This window comes from Sander vitreus, chromosome 6 (genome assembly GCF_031162955.1).
Source record: "Sander vitreus isolate 19-12246 chromosome 6, sanVit1, whole genome shotgun sequence".
In the NCBI taxonomy this organism is placed as follows: domain Eukaryota; kingdom Metazoa; phylum Chordata; class Actinopteri; order Perciformes; family Percidae; genus Sander; species Sander vitreus.
Window position 1 is genome coordinate 32,735,977 of NC_135860.1, and position 21,952 is coordinate 32,757,928.

At 41.1% G+C, this 21,952-nt stretch overlaps 1 protein-coding gene across 1 annotated transcript; it reads left to right on the plus strand.

Moving 5' to 3' along the window:
- The first annotated feature begins 881 nt into the window (after positions 1 to 881).
- LOC144520115 (sperm-associated antigen 1A-like) lies at positions 882 to 20,940 on the plus strand. Its single transcript, XM_078253796.1, has 9 exons — positions 882 to 1,452; positions 3,956 to 4,055; positions 4,583 to 4,735; positions 5,542 to 5,699; positions 13,454 to 13,595; positions 14,471 to 14,597; positions 16,022 to 16,186; positions 17,415 to 17,738; positions 19,002 to 20,940. Exons 1-9 carry the CDS (start codon positions 897 to 899, stop codon positions 19,128 to 19,130), a joined length of 1,854 nt encoding a protein of 617 aa, XP_078109922.1. The 5' UTR covers positions 882 to 896; the 3' UTR covers positions 19,131 to 20,940.
- Positions 20,941 to 21,952: the final 1,012 nt, after the last annotated feature.

Genomic DNA, 21,952 nt, shown 5'->3' on the forward strand with positions numbered 1-21,952 from the left:
ATCCACCAGAGTTTAGAACGCCAACACAAAGGAAGCCCAGGCAATGGATATCGGGCCTAAATGATTGACATCCGGCAGAATTTCCATTGGCACCGGAGCAATTCTGGAAGTGGAACGTCGAGGTTATAGACTAAGTGGAATGTACCAGTGAGGTTGCAGATTGCAACCAACTGCTAAATACCCCTTCCCTCACTCTTTCCTTTCTAAGCGTGTGGTAGAACCTACTGTGGCCTTCATTTAACGTAAAAATGCAGCGTCTCTCTCTAGAGCCAGTGTTTGGTTTGTCTGTTCTGGGCTACTGTAGAAACATGGCGCTGTAACAAGTGGGCTCCCTATGTAGATATGAACAGCTAATTATGAGCAAAAAACCAAAACACAATTCTTAGTTTCAGGTGATTATACGCTAATGAAAACATAATTATAAATATTATATTCCATTTCTGCAAATATATTCCCCTAAATCCTACACACTGGTCCTTTCAAACTCAGCATTGGAATGGAAATATAAAAAGACTTGCTGAAGACCCTGTGTACTGTCAATATGCAATATGTTGTGAAGTCATCTGTATTTTTACACTGTAGTATATCCGTACGTTCGTGCTTGACCTAGTCCCAACTGTAGCTGCCTGGCAAAGGATTTGCCCTCTAATCCACTGATTTACACAAAACATCTGAGGAAGCTTCAGCAATTCTGGTAATAGTAGGCCAGTCATTTTCATCACAAACCCTTCTGTCTGCCTGTGCTATAGAAAGAGGAAACAGCCCTTGTTCCCTCTGGATAACATAGCATACTATGCTTGTGTGTGTTATCTGCCCTACCCCCACACAGCGCTTTTAGTTCAGTGTTGAGCGGCAGGCTGCTTCCTGGAACTCCCTCTCTGAAGTGGTTTTGTGTCATGCGTGTGCAACCCTCCCCCCACTGTGATGTAACCGCTGACTCCTTCCTGTGGGTGTGTCTCCCCCTTCTCTCTGGCTCTCCCTCCCTCTCCCTACTAGCTTGTCCGGTTGAACCCAGCCAGCCTGTGGGAGGGGAGGAGAGCTCAGCCGCTCCTGCCGAAAGGGGAGACATGGGTAACGCTCAAAAAAAGCCCCACAGCAGAGGGGACGGGGGTCCTCACAGTGAGTTCAACAACTCCCATCAAGGACACTGGAGGAGCAAAGGAGGCAGCGCTGACAAGTACAGAGTCCCGCAGGAGTCCAAGGAAAAGGTAGCCAATGGAACTGGCAAGAGCGGCTCGACAGCTTCAGCGCCGGCTGATCAGAGCAACAACGGCAAAGAAACTCCAGTTAGAGGAAATGCAGGGGGAATTGTCAACCTTGATGCCCCATGTGGAGCCCTGCCCCCACCCCTGGCCCGGCTAAAGAATGAGGGAAACCTGCTATTTAAAAATGGACAGTTTGCCGATGCACTGGAGAAATACTCACAAGCCATTCAAGGATTTACAGATTCAGGTAGGGTGGAGGAGTCCTCATTGTTGTTGATGCTGTTCTTGTTATAATCTGAGGTGGTTGCTAGATCAGATAGTGTGTAAGCTTTTCGGTTGATCGATGATTGGAGAGAAGTTTACTATGTGGCTCCATGTCAGTAAACATATAACATGTATAATGACAGCAGTGTGTAATAAACAACTGGCCCAGAGTTTAACTGACTGATGTATCATCACCAGTCTCTCCCATTTTTTTTTTTAATACATATTGCGTTATGGTGTTTAATCATCAATGCCATTAAGACCGTTTCCTATAACTAGCCATTGCAATTGAAAGTCAAAGGTCATGCATGACCTTGCTAGTGCTTCCATTTAGTGTGTGTTGCTTTATCACAGTGTATGATATAACAAAAATAAAACACCAAAAAGGATATTTTCCTTGAGAGAAATTATACCGAAACAACAGAAATGATCCCACATTAGCATACATACAGTCTAGAAACAGTAACAAATATTTCAATATATAAGGTCGCTTGTTTGTGTATGAATTGATTTTGTCCATACAACGATGCGTCATAATGTCGCTGTGGTGGTGTATACGGACAGTGTTTTTTGTTTTAGCCTCAGCCTGGTGCTAAGCCTCTCAGCTCAGGTCTGTCCAGGTCACATGACTGCTAACCACTCACTGAAATTGAATCTGTAGGACCGCAGCCATAATTCTCACAGAGAGGGAGAAAGTGAGCGATTGATGGAGGGACAGAAACTGCTGCCTGTAAGGCTCATTCACCATCAAGGATACGCTCTCTGTCTATCTGTGGTCTGCTATAATGTAGTCATTACCCACTGAGCTGCTGGATGTGAAAGTGACTGGACTGGAAATTACCCAAGGTCCGTCATCTGTCTGATGTAGGGAGGGCTACATAATGCAGACAGAATAGAGCTGAGAGCAGAGATGAGGATATATTATTTAAGCCCCTGTAAAACCACTTAAACATGCAGTGGTCAGTGGTCTGTCAAAAAGGGACACTTTTTGATATTTTTACAAAAAAAACTCATAATATTGACATTTAAACTGTTTTATAAAGGGGCTCAAAGTTGTGTTTGGGTCTGTATATGGATGTCTTAGTTTAGGTTAATCGATTTGAGTAATTTTCAAGAAAGAAAAGTTACAATTCGTAACTATTTACTCCTTTATTAGAGAAAATGTAATATCTTTGAGTTGTGGACAAAACAATACATTTGAGGGCATCATCAACATTTTTCACAATTTTCTGACATTTGTATTGATTAATCGAGAAAATAATCCACAGATTAATCGACAATGAAAATAATAGTTAGTTGAAGCCCTACCCTAGTTTGTACCTCTAACATACTGTACATGCTCTACTGTCACAGTAACCTTGCTAAGTGTGAGCAGTATGCTGAGACATCATCACTGTGTCATCATCCATAATCTCTTTTCATCTGATGAGGTGGCATGCTAAAATGACTGTATCACAGAAGAATGTTTCTCTGTCTGTAATATACAGTATAAGCCCGCTTTGCTTGTGTCAAGTGATAGTGATGGTGCAATTCCTGTTAGTCAAGTGGAGAGAATAACAAATACACTGTGCAGAATGTGAGCAAATTTCATGAGAAAACGTTGTATAAGTGGTTTGATGAGCTTTTTTTCTTGGTCATCATCTACCTTGTGTTTTTCAACTTGTCAGCCCTGGAACTCTTAGTGCTACTCCGGTAAAATTGCAGGGTGTATTAGGTTGTAGTGGTGGAAGAAAAGGTAGCAGCCTGTTTAAAGAAAACAAAGAGTTTAAGGAACTTTGGTTTATTTATCCAGAGTACAAATTTATACCTCAGATTTCAAGTCAAGTCAACTTTATTTATATAGCGCCACATCACAACAGAAGTTATCGCATTACTCTATTCATATTGACCGTGCTCTTCAAAGTTACTCAAACAAGTAGATTGGTAAACCAGTGATGGCATATACAGTAATTGTTGCATCATAAATGTATGTGTGTATGCAGCTTTAAAATAAGCTCGTATTCATCAGTCTGAGGTAGAAGTAATTTTAGGTTAGTTTCTTACCATCAAATGGTTTTGAAAATCACACTTGATGCAAGTTCTTTATTTCGTCAATACAGGAGTCCATCATTAACATTTACACACACACACACACACACACACACATACAGCACCAAAGGTGGAGTCTAACGAGATATTGGCAATATAACAGACACTAAACCTGTAATTGTAATCCATGTCCATGTTAAGCAGTACTCCCATGTTTCTATAGTTGTTCTGTTTCAGGTCAGAAGAACACACTAAACTGTTGGATTCAGCCTGTAACCTCTGAACATTATAAATGATTTATAACAAATAATAATAATTTTAAAGCCATACTTAAACCAGACAATATGTTCTTTAAAACCCATTGAAGTGTTGTTTTTGCAGATATTCTGTCTAACAGATCCCAAGGGATTGGTAAACTACATAAACTGTTTCTGAGTTGTGTTTCTTGTTTTATGCAGGGATTGATAGTCCAGAGGATCTATGTATTCTGTATTCTAACAGAGCAGCTTGCTACCTTAAAGATGGCAACAGTCAAGAGTGCATACAGGACTGCACAAGGTGAGAGACTTTATTTACCGATCTTATAATAAGGTGTGTTTAAGTGGAGTAAGAAGTAATGTTAGCTGTGGGTGTCAACCCAAATTTCAAAACTTACACTGGGTCTTACCTTGAAAATCTAACAGTTTATCAATGTTTTGCAGACAGCCTTGTCATTTAACGTACCTCAGTAGCAGATCTCTGTTATTTTATAAGGGTCTTTGCACTGGGATGTGTTGTAAGGGACTTCCATTAATCTCTTTAGAAGTTTTATAAGCAGCAAACTCTTAACAAACTTGCGGGAACCTCCCATGTGAAAGCTTTTAAATACTTGGTATGTTTGCCTAAGATTGAACTTCTACACACAACATTACAAGTGTACACCAATACATGTGCTATGCACAGCACAAGAGCATATTCACTGAAATCTGTCATACATATAGATTCCCAATGCGGTTGGACAGTACTTTCAGACAGTAGCATCTATAGCAGAGGCAGCAGACTTGATCCTTTGCTCCTGTCTCATCACATCTATTTATACCAACCAGAGCCCTGGAGCTGCAGTCATTCTCCCTCAAGCCCCTCCTGCGCCGGGCCATGGCTTATGAGTCCATGGAGCGCTACCGTCAGGCCTACGTGGATTACAAGACTGTCCTGCAGATAGACACCAGCGTGCAGGCAGCACACGACAGCGTCAACAGGTATTAGCCTTCACCTTTCACTTCAGCTGAGAGGCTGCAGAGAGCAGGGAGATGTCTGTACTGAAACACAGAACTGACTGAATGAGTTTTAACATCCATATTCACATGGAATGGTCTCATTGGAATCACAAAGCCAGCATTTGCGACTGTAACTACCCTATTACTTGTACTGATAAAGAGATCTATGATGAAAGTGTCCCTGCTATCCATTTAAATTCTGGCTGACACTTAATATTATTAACTTTCTTAGATAAGGAAATAAGAACAGAAACGAGATAAGGAAATACTATATCTGCCTTCTATAACATTATTTCCACATGTTTAATCTTAGAAACATGTCATCATTAAGAAGCCAGACATTGCATTGTGACATAATCAGAAGACTTAATTAAAACAAATCAAATGAACAAACACACAAAGTCCAATTAGTGGCTAACAGATTTAGCTGGTGTTCAAAAGCAGCTCCAGCTAGAGGCTGATTAGGGCTCTCAGAGTGCATGTGCTCTCTCTGTTATGCAATAGGGAAACTCACCTGCTTTGTGTTCCAGAGTATCAGAGGGTCATAGCTTTACCATATGTCCATATAGATCTACAATATATAACAATAAGATGCTTGTATAAAAAAAGAAACGGCACAAAAGATTTAAATTGCATATACCTTTAACACTTTCTTACTGTGAGGCTTTTTAATATCATGTCTGTGTGTGACTGTGTATAGTATATTCCACTTGTATGTGTTGGTTATTACGGGTTAGGTTAGGGTTACGTGTGTGTATGTGTATTGACTGATCTGCGTCCTCTACCAGGATCACTCGGCTGCTGATTGAGCAGGACGGCCCAGAGTGGAGAGAGAAACTTCCAGACATTCCCCTGGTGCCTCTTTCAGCTCAGCAGCACCGCAGAGAGGAGCCACCCAGCGCAGAGGTCCTTAAGGCTCGAGCTGAGAAGGCAGCCATAGATGCAGGTCTGTTTTGGAAAAAGTCATAACCACGCCTGTTGAGGGTTTGTCCCCGAAGGGCACAGGATTACACCTGCTGGTGTGAATCAGGCTAAAAATATTCTTTGGAATACTGTTTGTGCTATAAAGTCTCAACAAGTCACATGCTGGCAGCGTTTTGAGGCTCCTGTGTACATCCTTAACCAGGATCCTAATGTAACCTCTGGATTAATAGTGTGACGTAAGGGCAAGAGAGCCCTGTGCTTTCTGAAGCCCATTTATCCCTGAGCTGGGAAATGTCAGTGAGAAGCCTACATATTACATGTTTCATACAAAACACATCTTATTTGTTGTTGTAGATTTGACTGCTGTATATAAAATACTTAAAAAACACAAAATACACATTCATGAATGTATCAATAATAATTATCCAGTAATGACAGTTTAACACCCACAGTGACAGTTTTGTCTGCATTGAGTACTTTGCATTGAGTAATTTTCAATGCAGGACTTGTGGTATTTTTACTAGGGTTGTCAATCGATTAAAAAATGTAATCTAATTACATACTCTGTGATTAATTAATCGAAATTAATCGCATACATAATTAACGGTGCCTGAACCGATACTTTTTAAGAAAGTAAAAAAAAAAAAAAAAAGGGTACTAAACAACAGTTGGTGGCATTAAAGCGGCTTGTTTATTGCTAAGGCCATATGGTCAGAATTAAATGATTTAATAATAATGTATAACAATAACAATAACTTATTTCACTAGTAAATTGCTGTTGAACGACAAAAACAACAACCAGATAGGAAAAGGACATTTACAATAACTTCAAATGCACCACGATACTGTAGTTTACCAGTTTCATTGAACGCACGGTCTGTGTTGTTTCTCCGACGGCAGCTGCAGATTGTTACATCCCGGTGTTGAATCCTCTACAGTAAAACACAGTCACACTTTACACCGTTTAGCGTTAGCTGTCAGCATTGTAACCGTGTTTAATCCAGCTACTAGCTAGCGGTAGGCTAACGTTAGCTGCTGTTGAGTATTGTGTTAACTAGCGTCACATGCAGCAGGGTTTGTGTTTCCTGTAACGTCTGTTTCAGAGCAGCAGAGAGAAGCGCAGACATATCAGTGTATGCAAACGTCAATATGGAATGGATTAATCTGCGTTAATTTTTTTTAACACATTATTTTTTCTCAGATTAATTAATCGAAATTAACGCGTTATTTTGACAGCCCTAATTTTAACTAAAGGATCTGAATTATTCCTCCGCTGTTTCACATCAAGATAGAGGAATAGAAGAGAGTAGACTCTACATTTTTACCACCAGCTTGTTCCTGTTTCTGCACTTAGATAGGAGGAGGATGTGAAGGCCTAATTTTTTATATAAGACCATGGCTTTAAGACCAATGTTTTTCCATTCCCTGGGCTATGCTACAGCTGTTATTTTTAAACCCTAATGAAAGAATATGCTGGCACAGTTTTATTCTCCCAGAAGACACTTTGCAGCAGATTAGTTAGCCCTTAGTCCACACCGTGACTGATTGCTGACTTAACTCTATTGCCTCACGTATAGCTATATCAGCATTAAATTCAAGGGTTTAAACCTCAAGCTTTATAGCATAGAAGACTGGCATATTTCCTTGTGTTAAGTTTTCTTAAAAATGAAAGTGAGGTCAATTAAAATGTTTTGCAAGTGTCAATGTTGATTTGTTCAGCAGGAGGGAGAATGGAATTGCTCTTTATGTGAGTGAGCAGTAATGTAACCAGTGATGTCTATGGTACACATCATTGTATTTTATATGATAGGGTTGGATGTTCCTCTCTCTAAGAGAGACATGGTACCCGCTGGAATCGTTTTATCTATAAAGCCCTTACTGAATAATGACTATGTTACCTTTTAGAAGAGCTTGTCCATCAGATGAGAGACATCTCATGCATCAGACCTGCTCCACTGACTCTGGCTTCATGTTCCACGACCTAGGTCTGAACTAAAAAACTGAAACTAAAAAACTGCTTTTAATTTTAGTGCACCTGACTCCTTCAACAAAATACAGCACCTCCTTAATATTAATTCACCTATACCTTTTTGACATTTTAGAAATTTAAACGTTAACCTCCCAACCTCTACTTGTAATTGTTTTACATAACTGTATTTTATTTTACATTTTATTTATTTTAATTATCAAATTATCTACCCTAATTGCAAAATGTTAGGGCTTTCTACATAGTTGGATTTTATTTTACATCTTAATTATCCTAATTTATCAAATTATTTTCTCTAAACAGAAAGTTTTTATGGGCTTTTTTATAATTTTTTATAATGGATTTGCCTATTCTCTGCTAGTATATTAGGCTAGAGGGAATACTTCCAAAAGTGCTTTAGTTTTTGAGATACCACATATCAGAAGTAGAACAAACACAACAATGTTTTTTTATATTCTCTTAGGTCTACTACTTATAAAATTGATACAAATATTTTACCGTAAAACTGGTTAAACTGCCATATTGTGACACACCCCGTAGGTAAAACAGTAAATATATAAATATAGTAAAACAAGTGCAAAATAAAGCCAGGCTGAATGGACGATGATGCACCTGAAGTCATTTCATTTCATAATGCAACCTCTGATTGCACAGCACTGATTCACAGAATGTGAATATCATGATGCATTGAGGAAATGCAGTACTACAAACAAATACATACAATACGCAGAAATATCAAAAATAAAGGTATATGGTGAATGGTGTATTCATTTACTTTTAGGCAGAAACACTAGTCGACGTTCCACTTCCGGGATTGCACAGGAAATTCTGCCGGATGCATGCATTTTTGCCGATTTTTGTTTCCTTCCTCTTTCTTTGTGTTGGCGTTCTAACCTCTGGTGGATTTGTGAGGACTATGGTTAACTGCTCCTCAGATCTCTGCAGGGTAAATCCAGACAGCTAGCTAGACTATCTGTCCAATCTGAGTTTTCTCTCGCACGACTATTTTGCAGCGGCTCCTTGCAGAGCTTAGGGCCGCTCATGACGATTGTGATTGGTTTAAAGAATTGTCAATAAACCAGAGCACATTTTTCTCCCATCCCGGAATTCTGCGTGGACTAGCCAGACCCTCCTCCGCTCCGCAGCGTGTGAATGGTCTGGCACCGCGAGACTACAGAAACACCAATCGGGCTTTGCTGGAACGGTATCCAGCAATATATGATCTGTAACTGTAGTAGGTATGATCTACATACTAACATTAAGAAATGTTTGACGTGCAGTCATTTTAGAGATTTAAAATACACTTAAATCAGGGCGAAATTGTAACAGACCACTTTGTCAAAGTTTTTTATCAACTTGTCCAGAGTGCTTGTAGACTGTACATTATGCAAATATCCCTTTGCTTGCAAAGTAGACAAACAGGCAAAACAAGTACACCTGTGTCATTGCTGATAAGACGAGAATGTGATTGTGCACTGTGTGTAACACCGATCTCATATCAGCCTCATATAGGTCTTCTAAGCTTTCTACCCCTGACTGGCTGACCATCTTGACCTGCTTACCATTTCCAAAGCCTCCTGCCAAAAACAACAGTCTTCTCTGATGAGATTCTCTGTGGTCCTGCATCCACTATGTACTGTAGGTGCTGACAAAGCCGGTCGAATGAGCAAAGCTTTAACTGCGTGGCTACTGACCAGGCACTGGAGCAAACCATCGATCAAGAGGGAAAAAAGTAACTGTGGAGTTGTTGGCCTTATATTACGAGACGGCTAGTCTATATCCATGACGTTCCACTTCCAGGATGGCTCTCGGTCTGCCGGAAATTCCGCCGGATGTCACTCTTTTCGGATGTCCATTTTCGGATGTTCCGTTACCTTCCTCTTTCTTTGTGTTGGCATTTTAAACTCCGGTGGATTTGTGAGGACTATGTTTAACTGCAGGGTAAAGCCAGACAGCTAGCTAGACTATCTGTCCAATCTGAGTTTTCTCTTGCACGACTAAAACTACTTTTGAACGTACACATGTTCCACCAAAACAAGTTCCTCCACGAGACTATTTTGCACCGTTGCTCCGTCTGGCGCTCTGCACCGCCCAAGACGATTGTGATTGGTTTAAAGAAGTGCCAATAAACCGGAGCCCGTTTTTCTCCCATACCGGATAGCTGTGTGGACTAGCCAGACCCTCCTCTGCAGCGCTGTGGAGGAAGGTCTGGCAATGTGAAACTACAAGATGGCTGATGACAATACATGTAACCACAGCATATGTGGATGCCATGAACAACCTTTGTGACACTGAGGAGAAAAGTTCAAAAGACCATCAGGAACATCCAGAATTGACAGAGATGATAATGAGGGACAGAAAATAATGGCAACTGTGGAGGAGATGCAGAACCTTTTCGGCCTTGATAGCATTCCAGAGGAACTGATTAACATTGTCGCATGTCACGTTGCTTCTGAGAAGGTTGCAAGATGGTGGAAAGCCAAACACAGCCGTTATTGAAGAACGTCTGGCAATATCCACAAGATAAAGGAGCTTTTGAGACTCTGAAAAAAAGACCTCCAAAAAAGACAGTTCAAGTCAAGAGACCTATATGTAAGCTGCACTATGCAGCTTCATCAGTCATCAGAGAAGACAGAGAATCTCATCAGAGAAGAGGTCAAGATGGTCAGCCAGTCAGGGGTAGAAAGCCTAGAAGACCTATACCAGGGGTTTTCAAACTTATCACTCAAAGGTCCAGATCTCATTTTTGTTTCAGGTCAGAGGTCCGGAACGATTGGCAATAACAAAATAACATTTAATCAACTCACTTTTAACTTTTAAGTAACATATATTCAAGTTGAGTACTCTGTTTTCCTGGTCAACATTTGTACCGATTTGGGTACTCGGGGTTTCGGCAGGGTCCTATGTCCATAAAACGCTACCTCTAATGCATTATGAAATGTTGTTTTTTAATTCTGTGGTGTTGTAGTTCTTTCTTTCACTTATATTCACTGTATATGTACAGAGTATTATTACTCTGTGTCACTTTTATTCAATTTGAATACATTTATTTACTTTGCAAGTACTTTTGTGACTCTGCATTTCGTTGTACTTTTATGTTGTAATATAGGTCTTACAGTTCATTCATAAAGGTCTTAAAAAGCCTTACATTTGTGTGGGTAAAACCTGCAGAAACCCTGGTACTGTTACATGGAATTCAGTACTCCTACCCAACAGTACATCTTTTTCGAGCTTCATGCAGTAAATGTACAGCAGTATTCTCAGCTTCATGTAGTAAAAGGACGTTTTTGTCGTTTTTTTCTAAGTTGTTGCCGATTTTTTTTAAATTTTCTGTGTATTCAACATCACTAACAATTTATTGATCAATAGATAATGTATTTCTTAAATAGAAAACGTTACATTTCATAACGTATTGTATTCCTTACACGAGGTGTGTGATGGGTCCTGATTGACTTGCCGTTTGGCCCGGACTTTGAGAAGCCCTGACCTATACAGGTGCTGGTCATATAATTAGAATATCATGAAAAAGTTGATTTATTTCAGTAATTCCATTCAAAACGTGAAACTTGTATAATGTATACATTCATTCCACACAGACTGATATATTTCAAGTGTTTATTTCTTTTAATTGTGATGATTAGAACTGACAACTAATGAAAACCCCAAATTCAGTATCTCAGAAAATTAGAATATTGTGAATATTGGTTGAATAATAAAGGTTGAATATTGAAGACACCTGGTGCCACACTCTAATCAGCTAATTAACTCAAAACACCTGCAAAGGCCTTTAAATGGTCTCTCAGTCTAGTTCTGTAGGCTACACAATCATGGGGAAGACTGCTGACTTGACAGCTGTCCAAAAGACGACCATTGACACCTCGCACAAGGAGGGCAAGACACAAAAGGTCATTGCTAAAGAGGCTGGCTGTTCACAGAGCTCTGTGTCCAAGCACATTAATAGAGAGGCGAAGGGAAGGAAAAGACGTGGTAGAAAAAAGTGTACAAGCAATAGGAATAACTGCACCCTGGAGAGGATTGTGAAACAAAACCCATTCAAAAATGTGGGGGAGATTCACAAAGAGTGGACTGCAGCTGGAGTCAGTGCTTCAAGAACCACCACACACAGACGTAAGCAAGACATGGGTTTCAGCTGTCCCATCTCCTGTGTCAAGCCACTCCTGAACAAGACACAGCGTCAGAAGCGTCTCGCCTGGACTAAAGACAAAAAGGACTGGACTGCTGCTGAGTGGTCCAAAGTTATGTTCTCTGATGAAAGTAGATTTTGCATTTCCTTTGGCAATCAAGGTCCCAGAGTCTGGAGGAAGAGAGGAGAGGCACAGAATCCACGTTGCTTGAAGTCCAGTGTAAAGTTTCCACAGTCAGTGATGGTTTGGGGTGCCATGTCATCTGCTGGTGTTGGTCCATTGTGTTTTCTGAGGTCCAGGGTCAACTCAGCTGTCCACCAGGAAGTTTTAGAGCACTATATGCTTCCTGCTGCTGACCAACTTCATGGAGATGCAGATTTCATTTTCCAACAGGACTTGGCACCTGCACACAGTGCCAAAGCTACCAGTACCTGGTTTAAGGACCATGGTATCCCTGTTCTTAATTGGCCAGCAAACTCGCCTGACCTTAACCCTATAGAAAATCTATGGGGTATTGTGAAGAGGAAGATGCGATACGGCAGACCCAACAATGCAGAAGAGCTGAAGGCCACTATCAGAGCAACCTGGGCTCTCATAACACCTGAGCAGTGCCACAGACTGATCGACTCCATGCCACGCAGCATTGCTGCAGTCATTCAGGCAAAAGGAGCCCCAACTAAGTATTGAGTGCTGTACATGCTCGTACTTTTCATGTTCATACTTTTCAGTTGGCCAACATTTCTAAAAATCCTTTTTTTGTATTGGTCTTAAGTAATATTCTAATTTTCTGAGATACTGAATTTGGGGTTTTCATTAGTTGTCAGTTCTAATCATCAAAAGTAAAAGAAATAAACATTTGAAATATATCAGTCTGTGTTGAATGAATGTATACATTATACAAGTTTCACTTTTTGAATGGAATTACTGAAATAAATCAACTTTTTCATGATATTCTAATTATATGACCAGCACGTGTACAGTAACCAGGGGGAGGCTGATATGAGATCGTTGTTACATGCAATACACCTCTGACAGTCACATTCTCGTCTTATCATCAAATGCTACGGATTGATTACTTTAATGTACATTAGATTGGCATATAATCTGAATTTGTCTGTAGCACTGGCATATCAGACAACACACACCATACACAACAATACACAACAATGCATGCATCTTAAAATCTTTTTAAAGTAACTTTAAGAGATGTATTTGTTTTGCTTGTCTACTATGCAAGCAAAGGGATCATTTACTGTCTACATGCACTCTGGATCTGCGTCATGAATTTAAATGAGTTCAGGTGTATCATCTCCCACTGGGCCGGGCTTTATTTTGCACTTCTTTTATTTATGGGGTATGTCACAATATCTGTCAGTTTAACCACGTTTGCAGTAAAATATTTGTATACAAGAATCCATTTCATATGTAGCAGACCTAAGAGAATATGAAAAAACATTGTTGTGTTTGTTCACCTCCGGTAAGATATTGGGTACCTTCCCACTAGCCCATATGTCTTCTGTGTTGTTTGGTTTTTCTTTGTCTTTGTAATTTACAAAGTTGTTGTAAATGAGGGTCGCCCCTCAATGATCTCTGGAGTATAAATAAAGGTTGATGAAGTAATCACCTTTTTACTTTGTCTTCCAGAAAGGAAAGCAGAAGTCCGTTTTACAGCTTTGAAGCAAGAAGGGAATGACTTTGTGAAGAAGGGCCAATACTCGGATGCACTGGGAAAGTACACTGAATGCCTTAAACTAAAGCCAGAAGAGTGTGCTATCTACACCAACAGGTTAGAGGAACACACCTGAACACACACAGACACTGCTGTGGCCTCTTTCACTTTCTGTTCCTCACTCTACACTTCTCATGATCTGTTTTACTTATAAAGCAGAAATGTCCGAACACACACCAGGAAAATCAATGTATTTGTTTGGATAAATGAAAACAGACTTATTAATTATCCCCAGCTGTCATCTGTCATACGCTGCAGTCAGCTCTGTGGCTAATCCCAACCAGTCGTCAGTCTGTCTTTGGTAGTAAATTAGCATGTATTGTTGGTAAATTGAAGCAGAATGGCCGAGGCTCAGGAAACAGCTGCCTGCTTTAGCACTGTTTATCACAACTCCATGTATAGCCACTATCATATTATCTAAAGAGACATAGAGCAAGCATACCACATGCAGTATGCAGGGCTGGCTTTATTTTCTCCAACTGACCCGCTCCATTCTTTGCTCCAATAGTAGGTTGATTGTTATGTTGCAGAGAAAACTGTGATGCTGACATGAAAAATGTACTATTATGTGTTCATATTTGCTTGTTGAGCTCTGCTGTGAAAAAAGAGCTTGTATGTACAGCCACACCAGAGCAAACACACACTTGCCACTGCCACACAGCTGCCGGGACCTATTTTACTGAAAATACTTTAAAAAAACACATTTATGAAGAAAGCAAAATTATTTGAGAACATTTCAGACATGTAAATGCTATCTCATGTCTCATCTTTTTCATATGAACATGATCTGTTTCATGCCTTCAGCCTTAATTACCAAGTCTGATTCAGAATCAATGAGTCACGAACTCATGATGACTTTTAGTCACGCATCAAATTAGCTGCTAGTGACAAAAAATAAACCTCACAAGTGACGTGTTTGTGTGTGTTTGCAGAGCTCTGTGCTATTTGAAGCTTGATAGGTTTACTGAGGCCAAGCAGGACTGTGATGCAGCGCTGAAAGTGGAGCCAACCAATAAGAAGGCCTTCTACAGACGAGCCCTGGCTAATAGAGGCCTCAAGGTGATAAGAGCTGATCAGTAATGACCAAATGCCACGATGGAATGTGTTCATTTAAAACCAGGGCTGGAGGGAAATCTTTAAAGGGTTGTTTCAGTTTTTTTCAGCCTAGACCCTATTTTCAGAACACACCGAAGCGACACCAACTTGAGCGTGTAATATGTCTCCATAACAGCAGGCGGCGATAATCTGTATTGTCGCCCAAAAAATGAAAACCGGCAGCGGATTGGACGAACGCGTCACGTGGGTCTGGCTGCTCCCGGATTTTTCAACCGGGCATAATGGCGGCTCGATCAGAATACGATCTCATATTTTACGAAGATACGTCTTCATTTCAGATCAACAAAAGATTTTCGTCAGATTTTGAGAGGCTTAGTCACGCTCATCCCGCTCGTCATTTCCGGCTTAGCACTCCACCAATCAGATTGGTCATGGAGTCCCGCCCTCCGACGCAACATGTCGGGTCGGCCAAAGTGAAGGCCGACAGGTCCTCGGACGGATGACGGCACGGAACATACCGAACAGACTGGAGTCACCGACCTCACCAGACTGCCAGACGGACGATTATCGGGCTGGTGTGTCAGCGCCTTAAGGTTGCTTTCACACTCTGCCTCGTTTGGTCGGATAGTCCGTTTCGTTTGGGCTGGTGTGAAAGCTCACCCCAACTCTGGTGCGGATCAAACAAACAAACTCTGGTCCACTTAAAAACGGGGGTCTCAGTTCGCTTCCAAGGGAACCAGAGTTCAGTTCATTCAGATGAGAACGCGATCCGACCCAAATACAGGACATGAACCAGAAACGGAGGATGATAACTTTCAGATCCATAAGCTGTTCTGAGCACACATTGCTGGTCGTCTGTGACATCATCATCATCTCTCTCTCAAGCACTTTTAGTGGACGTAAATTGAATCTGCGCAATTGCCCATTAACGTTACACTGCAGCTTGTTTCGCTGCTGCCGACTGCAGCGGACTGGTTGAAAAAAACCAAACAAAGTTGCCCTTTAAATCCCCCCCCTAATTGTGTGTGAAAGGGGCATATCATTTAATTTCTCACTAGGGCTGTACAATATGTTGTTTTTTAATCGTCATCGCAATATCAACTGGCGCAATAAACACATATAAGGTTGCGACATATCGCGAAAAGACAACTCTTTAAAATGTAACTGTCATTCTTTTTTTTTTTAAAGTGGTGCCTTGTAAATTCAATTCAGTGTTCATTTTTTTCAATAAAAGAATGTTGGGGTTTCATTTGTTTTAAATTCAACAAGCAATTTGTTGTATTTTAGCAGAATACTGAAAGCAGCAGAAAGGCATATTGCGTATTTTTCTCAAAACGTGCAGCCCTATTTCTCATTTTACTCTGTAAAATGTCACTTGCACATATCTGTCGCATTCGTGAATCTGTATTTTGTCTGTCCCTCCACAGGACTACCTGGCGTGCAGCTCTGACCTGCAGGAGGTACTGCAGCAGGATCCCAACGTGCAGGAGGCTGAGAAGGAGCTGGAGGAGGTCACGGTGCTGCTCAGACAGAGTCTGGCCAATGCCAACGCTTCACCAGCCAAACCCAGAACGACTGTCCCCATCACAGAGGTACATACACATGTATTTTCTTTTAATGAATATTTCAACCAGGCTCCAAGTCAGATCCTGCACACTGCTCATCTGGAAAATGGCCTTGTCTTTTTCCACTTATTTTGTATATAAAATGAGCTTATCCACTCTTGGCATTCTTCGTCAATATAGTGGTTTTGTTTACATGTATATGTAATTGTTTGGGAGAAAGGTGTTATATAAGTACGGTGTATAAGGACGGGGGGAGACTGCACATCAAGCCCCCTGGTGTAGCGCTTGGCTGTGTGCTGATTTTGGTTTAGTGGCCATAGTTGGAACTGCAGGCCACATAAACTGCCTCTCTCTGCATCCACTGCACAGAAATGGTTGAAACGTGTCCTGCAAATCACACACATTCAAAACAGAATCGTTTTAGTTAACATTTTATCAATTGTACAGTATATATTAACACTGAATTAAAGGACTGTTCTCAACAACTGCTCATGGAAACTGTAGGCAGCCATTTCCACTAAACAAGGCCAGACAAGCCAATTTGTATGGCAGCACTAAATGGCAGACACCCTAAGTAAAGTGACAGCAAGCCTAAAGTGCTTATTATTATTCTGTTTGCTCTCATCAGGTGGCCAGAAAAACGACTTCAGTGGAAGATAATGTAGCTGTGTCTGATCATAATTCTTGAAGTGCTCCAGCTACTACATTGTCTTTGCACAAAATACAGTATCTAGGCCAACTCTGCTACTCTGTGCTGTGCTTCTATCTCTGTGACGGCACACTCAAAAAGGATATATAAAATATTAAAAACCAGAACATCTTAGATTGGATTACGGTACCAACACAAAATGATTTATTCAAAGGGAGGTGCATTCTAAGGAGTTCCAAAAGATTGAGAATAAATGACTGAGGCTTGCCAGAATGTATTCTTGGCTTAAAGAGATATTTTGCTGATTTAAATCCAGCTCTGTGTCATCTTTGTGTGGGCAGATGAACTGGCCGCAGCGCACGGGGCTTGGAGCAGCCTAGGTCTGTCGAGATCTGTCGGATGACACGAAACGCATCACGGAGGCGACTCTGAGATCTGCATTGTTTTGCGTCGTCCAGCGGATTTCGGCAGACCTTGGCTGCTCCAAGCACTCCCTCATTCGGTTCAAGTCAGTGTATTTACATGAATGCAGTTTAACGCTTCTACAACTTCCCTCTCCCATGTCTTTACTCTGCAAATTCACTTCTGTTCATCTCGTTTTCTCAGGTTGAGGGTGACGAGGAAACAGCCGGCGTTCCTACCTCAGAGAGCAGTCCCAGAGGAGAGGACATCATCGTCAACCTCCATCCGACCGATGCCTGCCAGTTTGGCCAGGCTCTGAACGCGGCTCGCTGCAGCAGAAACACGGCAGCATGCGCTGACCTGCTGGCCTCCACAGCCCCGGAGATGCTTCCCAAATTCCTGAGTACCCAGCTGGATGGACACAACATCAGCTTCATCATACAGGCGCTGGACTACCACCTCCTGGAGAAAGACCCCAACCTGGTCTACCAACATCTCAACAACCTGCACACCACCGACAGGTTCTCGGTAAGATACGCTTAGGGCTGGGGACCCAATTCAATACTTTTTAGGTACCGACCGATTTCAATACCTAAGGAGTAAATCTCATCAGAGTCAGTGAGCCAATGAGCACGCAGCATGCTGCTACCAACATCTACTCATGCTTAGGATTGGGCATCGAGAACCGCTTCCAACTCGGGATCGTTTCAAAAATTCCAACGCAATCGTCTTTTTTTATTGGAATCGTTTGAAAATTTGGTTTCAAATCTGATTATCGGTTCCAAATTTAACGTGCGCAAGTTTTGGTTTCCGTAGCGACCGCCGTACTTCCAGGCTCTTGTTGTGTTGCAGCAGAGGAGCTCAGTAAGCCGCGCTCTACTGGGGCTTTATTTTACGTTGGGAAAAGCTGTAAAACTGCCAAACCACCATTGAATCAAAATAAACTGTACCTCTTATCTGTGAAATAAGCACGTGACCCGTTTCAACTCCACCCTCCAAGAATCCGACTGGAGAATCAATAAAAACTGGAATCGAAAGGAAGAATTGGAATTGTTAAAATCAAAACGATGCCCAACCCTCATCTTGCTGGTGATTGGCTGTCTAATGTTACACCTACAACCTGAAAGGATATTTCAGTAAAAAAATATTTTAAAGTCTACTTGTTAGTCACATATCTCCTTACAGGGCTCACCTTTAATTTGGTAACTATTGCTCTTAAAGCTTCAGAGCGTAACTTTTTGAAATTAATGAACGTCCGTTACATTCAAGCCATTACCAAATGAGTTGCTACAAAGCTAATGAAGACTAGCCTCGTGAGAGCGTCCTGATCTGGCGAGCTCCAGTTTTCCACTCCCAGATCAGTCTGGCATCTTGAAATAGAGCACATTTGGAGCCGTTCGCCAAACGACCGACCAATCAGCGTTGGTTTTGAGGCGGGTTTAGGTGGTGATAGACAGATGGTTTATCCAATCAGCTAATCAGGATTTTCAGCCAGCGGCAGCCCTTAGCCGCTCGCTAATGCTTTTTTCTCTTGGATCCTTCTTTTGGAATATGGACCGGGAACCTGAAATGGTGCCTTTTATTCGTGGTGGGTAATTATGGAAGGCTTGTGTCATGTGGTTGCAACGACAGTGTTGTTGTCATTACTTAGAATTCCTCATGGGGGGGAGACAGAAACTACGCACTATAGCTTTAATAAATCATTCATATTTTTTTTTTGTCAGTCATCTGTCCACTTTGTCCCCAGAAGCTGAGGTTTTGGTGATGATATGTTGTTTGTTTTTTTTGCAGGTTGTGTTGATGCTGCTGGAGAAGAACGAGCGCCTCCACGTGACTCAGCTGTTTGAGCATCTGTCTGCCGTGCAGAGCACAGAGTTCACCAAGAACGATGTTCAGAATCTGGCCAACAAATACATCTGACCCTCCTGGCCCTGCTCCCTGCTGCATGAGCTGCTGCACCATGACAACAACTCTTGGATCTATGCAAAACACTGCACCAGAACTGAGTACACAAAGGCAGGAAGCTGCAGAATGTGCCCCAGAGCAAAATACCATGGAACGGAGTCACATTCACTCTACTGGTCTGTGCTGTAAATGATCTGATCACTGTATGTTTGAGTGACAGTATAAGGAATATATTTTTCTCTCCAAAACATTTTGCTATGCAGATTTACTTTTGTACCACTACTAACCATGTGCATTGTACAACAGGCAGACAGTGGGATACTTTGGGCATTTAGTGTATTGATAAATGGGGTCCAATGTAATGTTATGTAAGGCTGCAGGTGAGTTTGCTCAGGACAGGCTCCTTGAACCCCGTCTTTCTTATGATATCAGTCATCTAATAAATGAGCTTCCGTCAGACACCAGCCAAGTTTAGAAATGATATTCAGTGCATTACCTAGCCAAGAAACAAGTGGGGACATTTGCTACTGAGCTAATTAATAAGTGTGTTGCTGTGAGTCAAAACTATAAGATAAAGTAACAGTTTTTATTATGACCATATGTACTCTATGATCTCTGCGGGAAATATAGGCCTGCATGATATCTCATTGCTGTTCCGTGCAGTATGATACCAGTATATGTTGAACTGATATCTACTGACAATGTTATAGGAGGAAAAAATACAATTTGTAACCTTACATGACTCAGCAGATGCTCTCTTTGGTTTATTCAGCTATGCAATTAGCAGATCTGGGTTTTAATGTCAAATCACTCTGAGAGGCTGGCGTTTGTGTCTTTTCCGTAAGGAATGACACAAAGTCCTTCAACCTCTCGGTTTACCAAATCAGTCCGACAGCCAGCGCACATCTGCACATTCATCTTCAAGCAGTTCAGCCATGCAGATGTGTGTACACAATGGAGAGAAGCAGCATCCTACTGAGATGTGTGCCTTAGATGTCAGACTAGGGGTTGACTTACTTTTTGGTGAGTGTGTGCAGATACTCCTAAAGAGAGAGTATATATGTATGTCACTCAGTAGCTTTTATCAAAATGTTAAATGGTTTGGATTCATGCATCATAAATCATACATATATTCACTTAGCACATACTTATTTAAAATGTCATTTATTTACTAATTAAAGAGATTTTATCAACATTAAATATTTAATTGTTAAACATTCCAGAGGGGCTGGGGGAAATCGATACAGCATAGTATCACGATATTTTCCGTGGCAATACAGTATCGATACATGGGACGCCAAGTATTGATCTTTTATTATATAATTGCACATGAGACTTTAACTTCTTGGTCAGTTTGTCTGCTTGACGGCGAGATGAACAAACTGTTTTTTTTCCTTTGGGGACATCATTTGAAATTGGAAAACAAGGTAATAATTTGCAATATCGCAGAATATCGCAATGTTTAAAATCCTGCTAATATTGTATTGTGACATAAGTATGGTGATGATATGGTATCGTGGGGCCTCTGGTGATTCCCAGCCCTACAGTCCAGTCTTCATCGACTGCTTGAATCCAAACCATTCTTTGTTTTGAAATGTTTTATCAATTCTACATGGATGTAGCAAATTTAGTTCAGGGTGACAAGGTGGGGGGCAAGAGGCAATATTTTCATGTTCTGCAGTTTCTCTTCAACATATTTCAGTAGAGATGTAAAATAAGTGTGTACAGTACTCACAGAGGGCTATTTAATAAACTGGGGGAAAACAATTCTTCTCTGTGCTAAGATGAAATTAAATAGTTTAATAAAAATGGAATACCCTAATTATTTACAGTACTTCAATTACCCTGAAAAATGGAGGACAGGACAACATTTCATTTATATATTTTTTTTTATTTTTCTGATATGCATATAGTAAAGCAAATTACCAAACAAATATACAAATACCTTATGCCGTTCTGCACAAATTACAAATTATATCTGGCACTAGTGTTCAAATTAGGATCAAGAAACTGGAGTTTTGGTGAAGAATGAGAAACCGAACCGGGGAGGAAGAACAGAACATTTTTGCTTTAATGCGAGGAGGACTGCAGCATGTAATCTTATCCACCAAACCAAACTCCGTGTTCATTCAGTAACAGACCTGGGTCAAAATACCATTCAAGATGCTTTTTATCTACCCGGTAGAGGTTCACCTGAGCCGACTCGGCGGCCTCAAAGCCGGCCACCGAGCGGTAAAGACAGGCTTAAGCAAACGCTCTGAAATAAAGTGTTGGAAAAACAGAAGTTAACTTTAAGTCTGCTCAGCAGCACCGATTGGCAACACAAACCGGGATCACAGGATAAATCAATGGTCAAGGTAACCCAGAACCAACCTGTGTATCCCTACTAACTTTTGAGCTATGCAGAACATCAATGTATTAAGAAATACAGATAACAGTGCAGGTGCCTCGGGCCATTCTCCGGTCCCAGTTATTTGCGTAGCATTTGTGAAGCATGTACAAAACAGCAGTCTGTAAGTCTGTATAATCCTGGGTCTTGTCTTCATTCATCCCTACGGTGTAAAAAGGATTCACTATACTGTGTCTACAGGTGACAAGTCAAAAGGTATAAGATTTAACAAGAGCCTGAGTGCTGTCTTTGGTAGGCAATTGAAAAGTCTTCATTTACCATTTCTACCACAGTATGTCCTGTGTGTGAATGAGCATCCCTCCTACACAGACAGACATTCTGCAACCTATAATGAGTCGTTGTTTGGAGTCTTGAAGAGAGAGAGAGAGAGAGAGAGAGAGAGAGAGAGAGAGAGACAGACAAACGAGAACACAAACAGCTTCTTGAA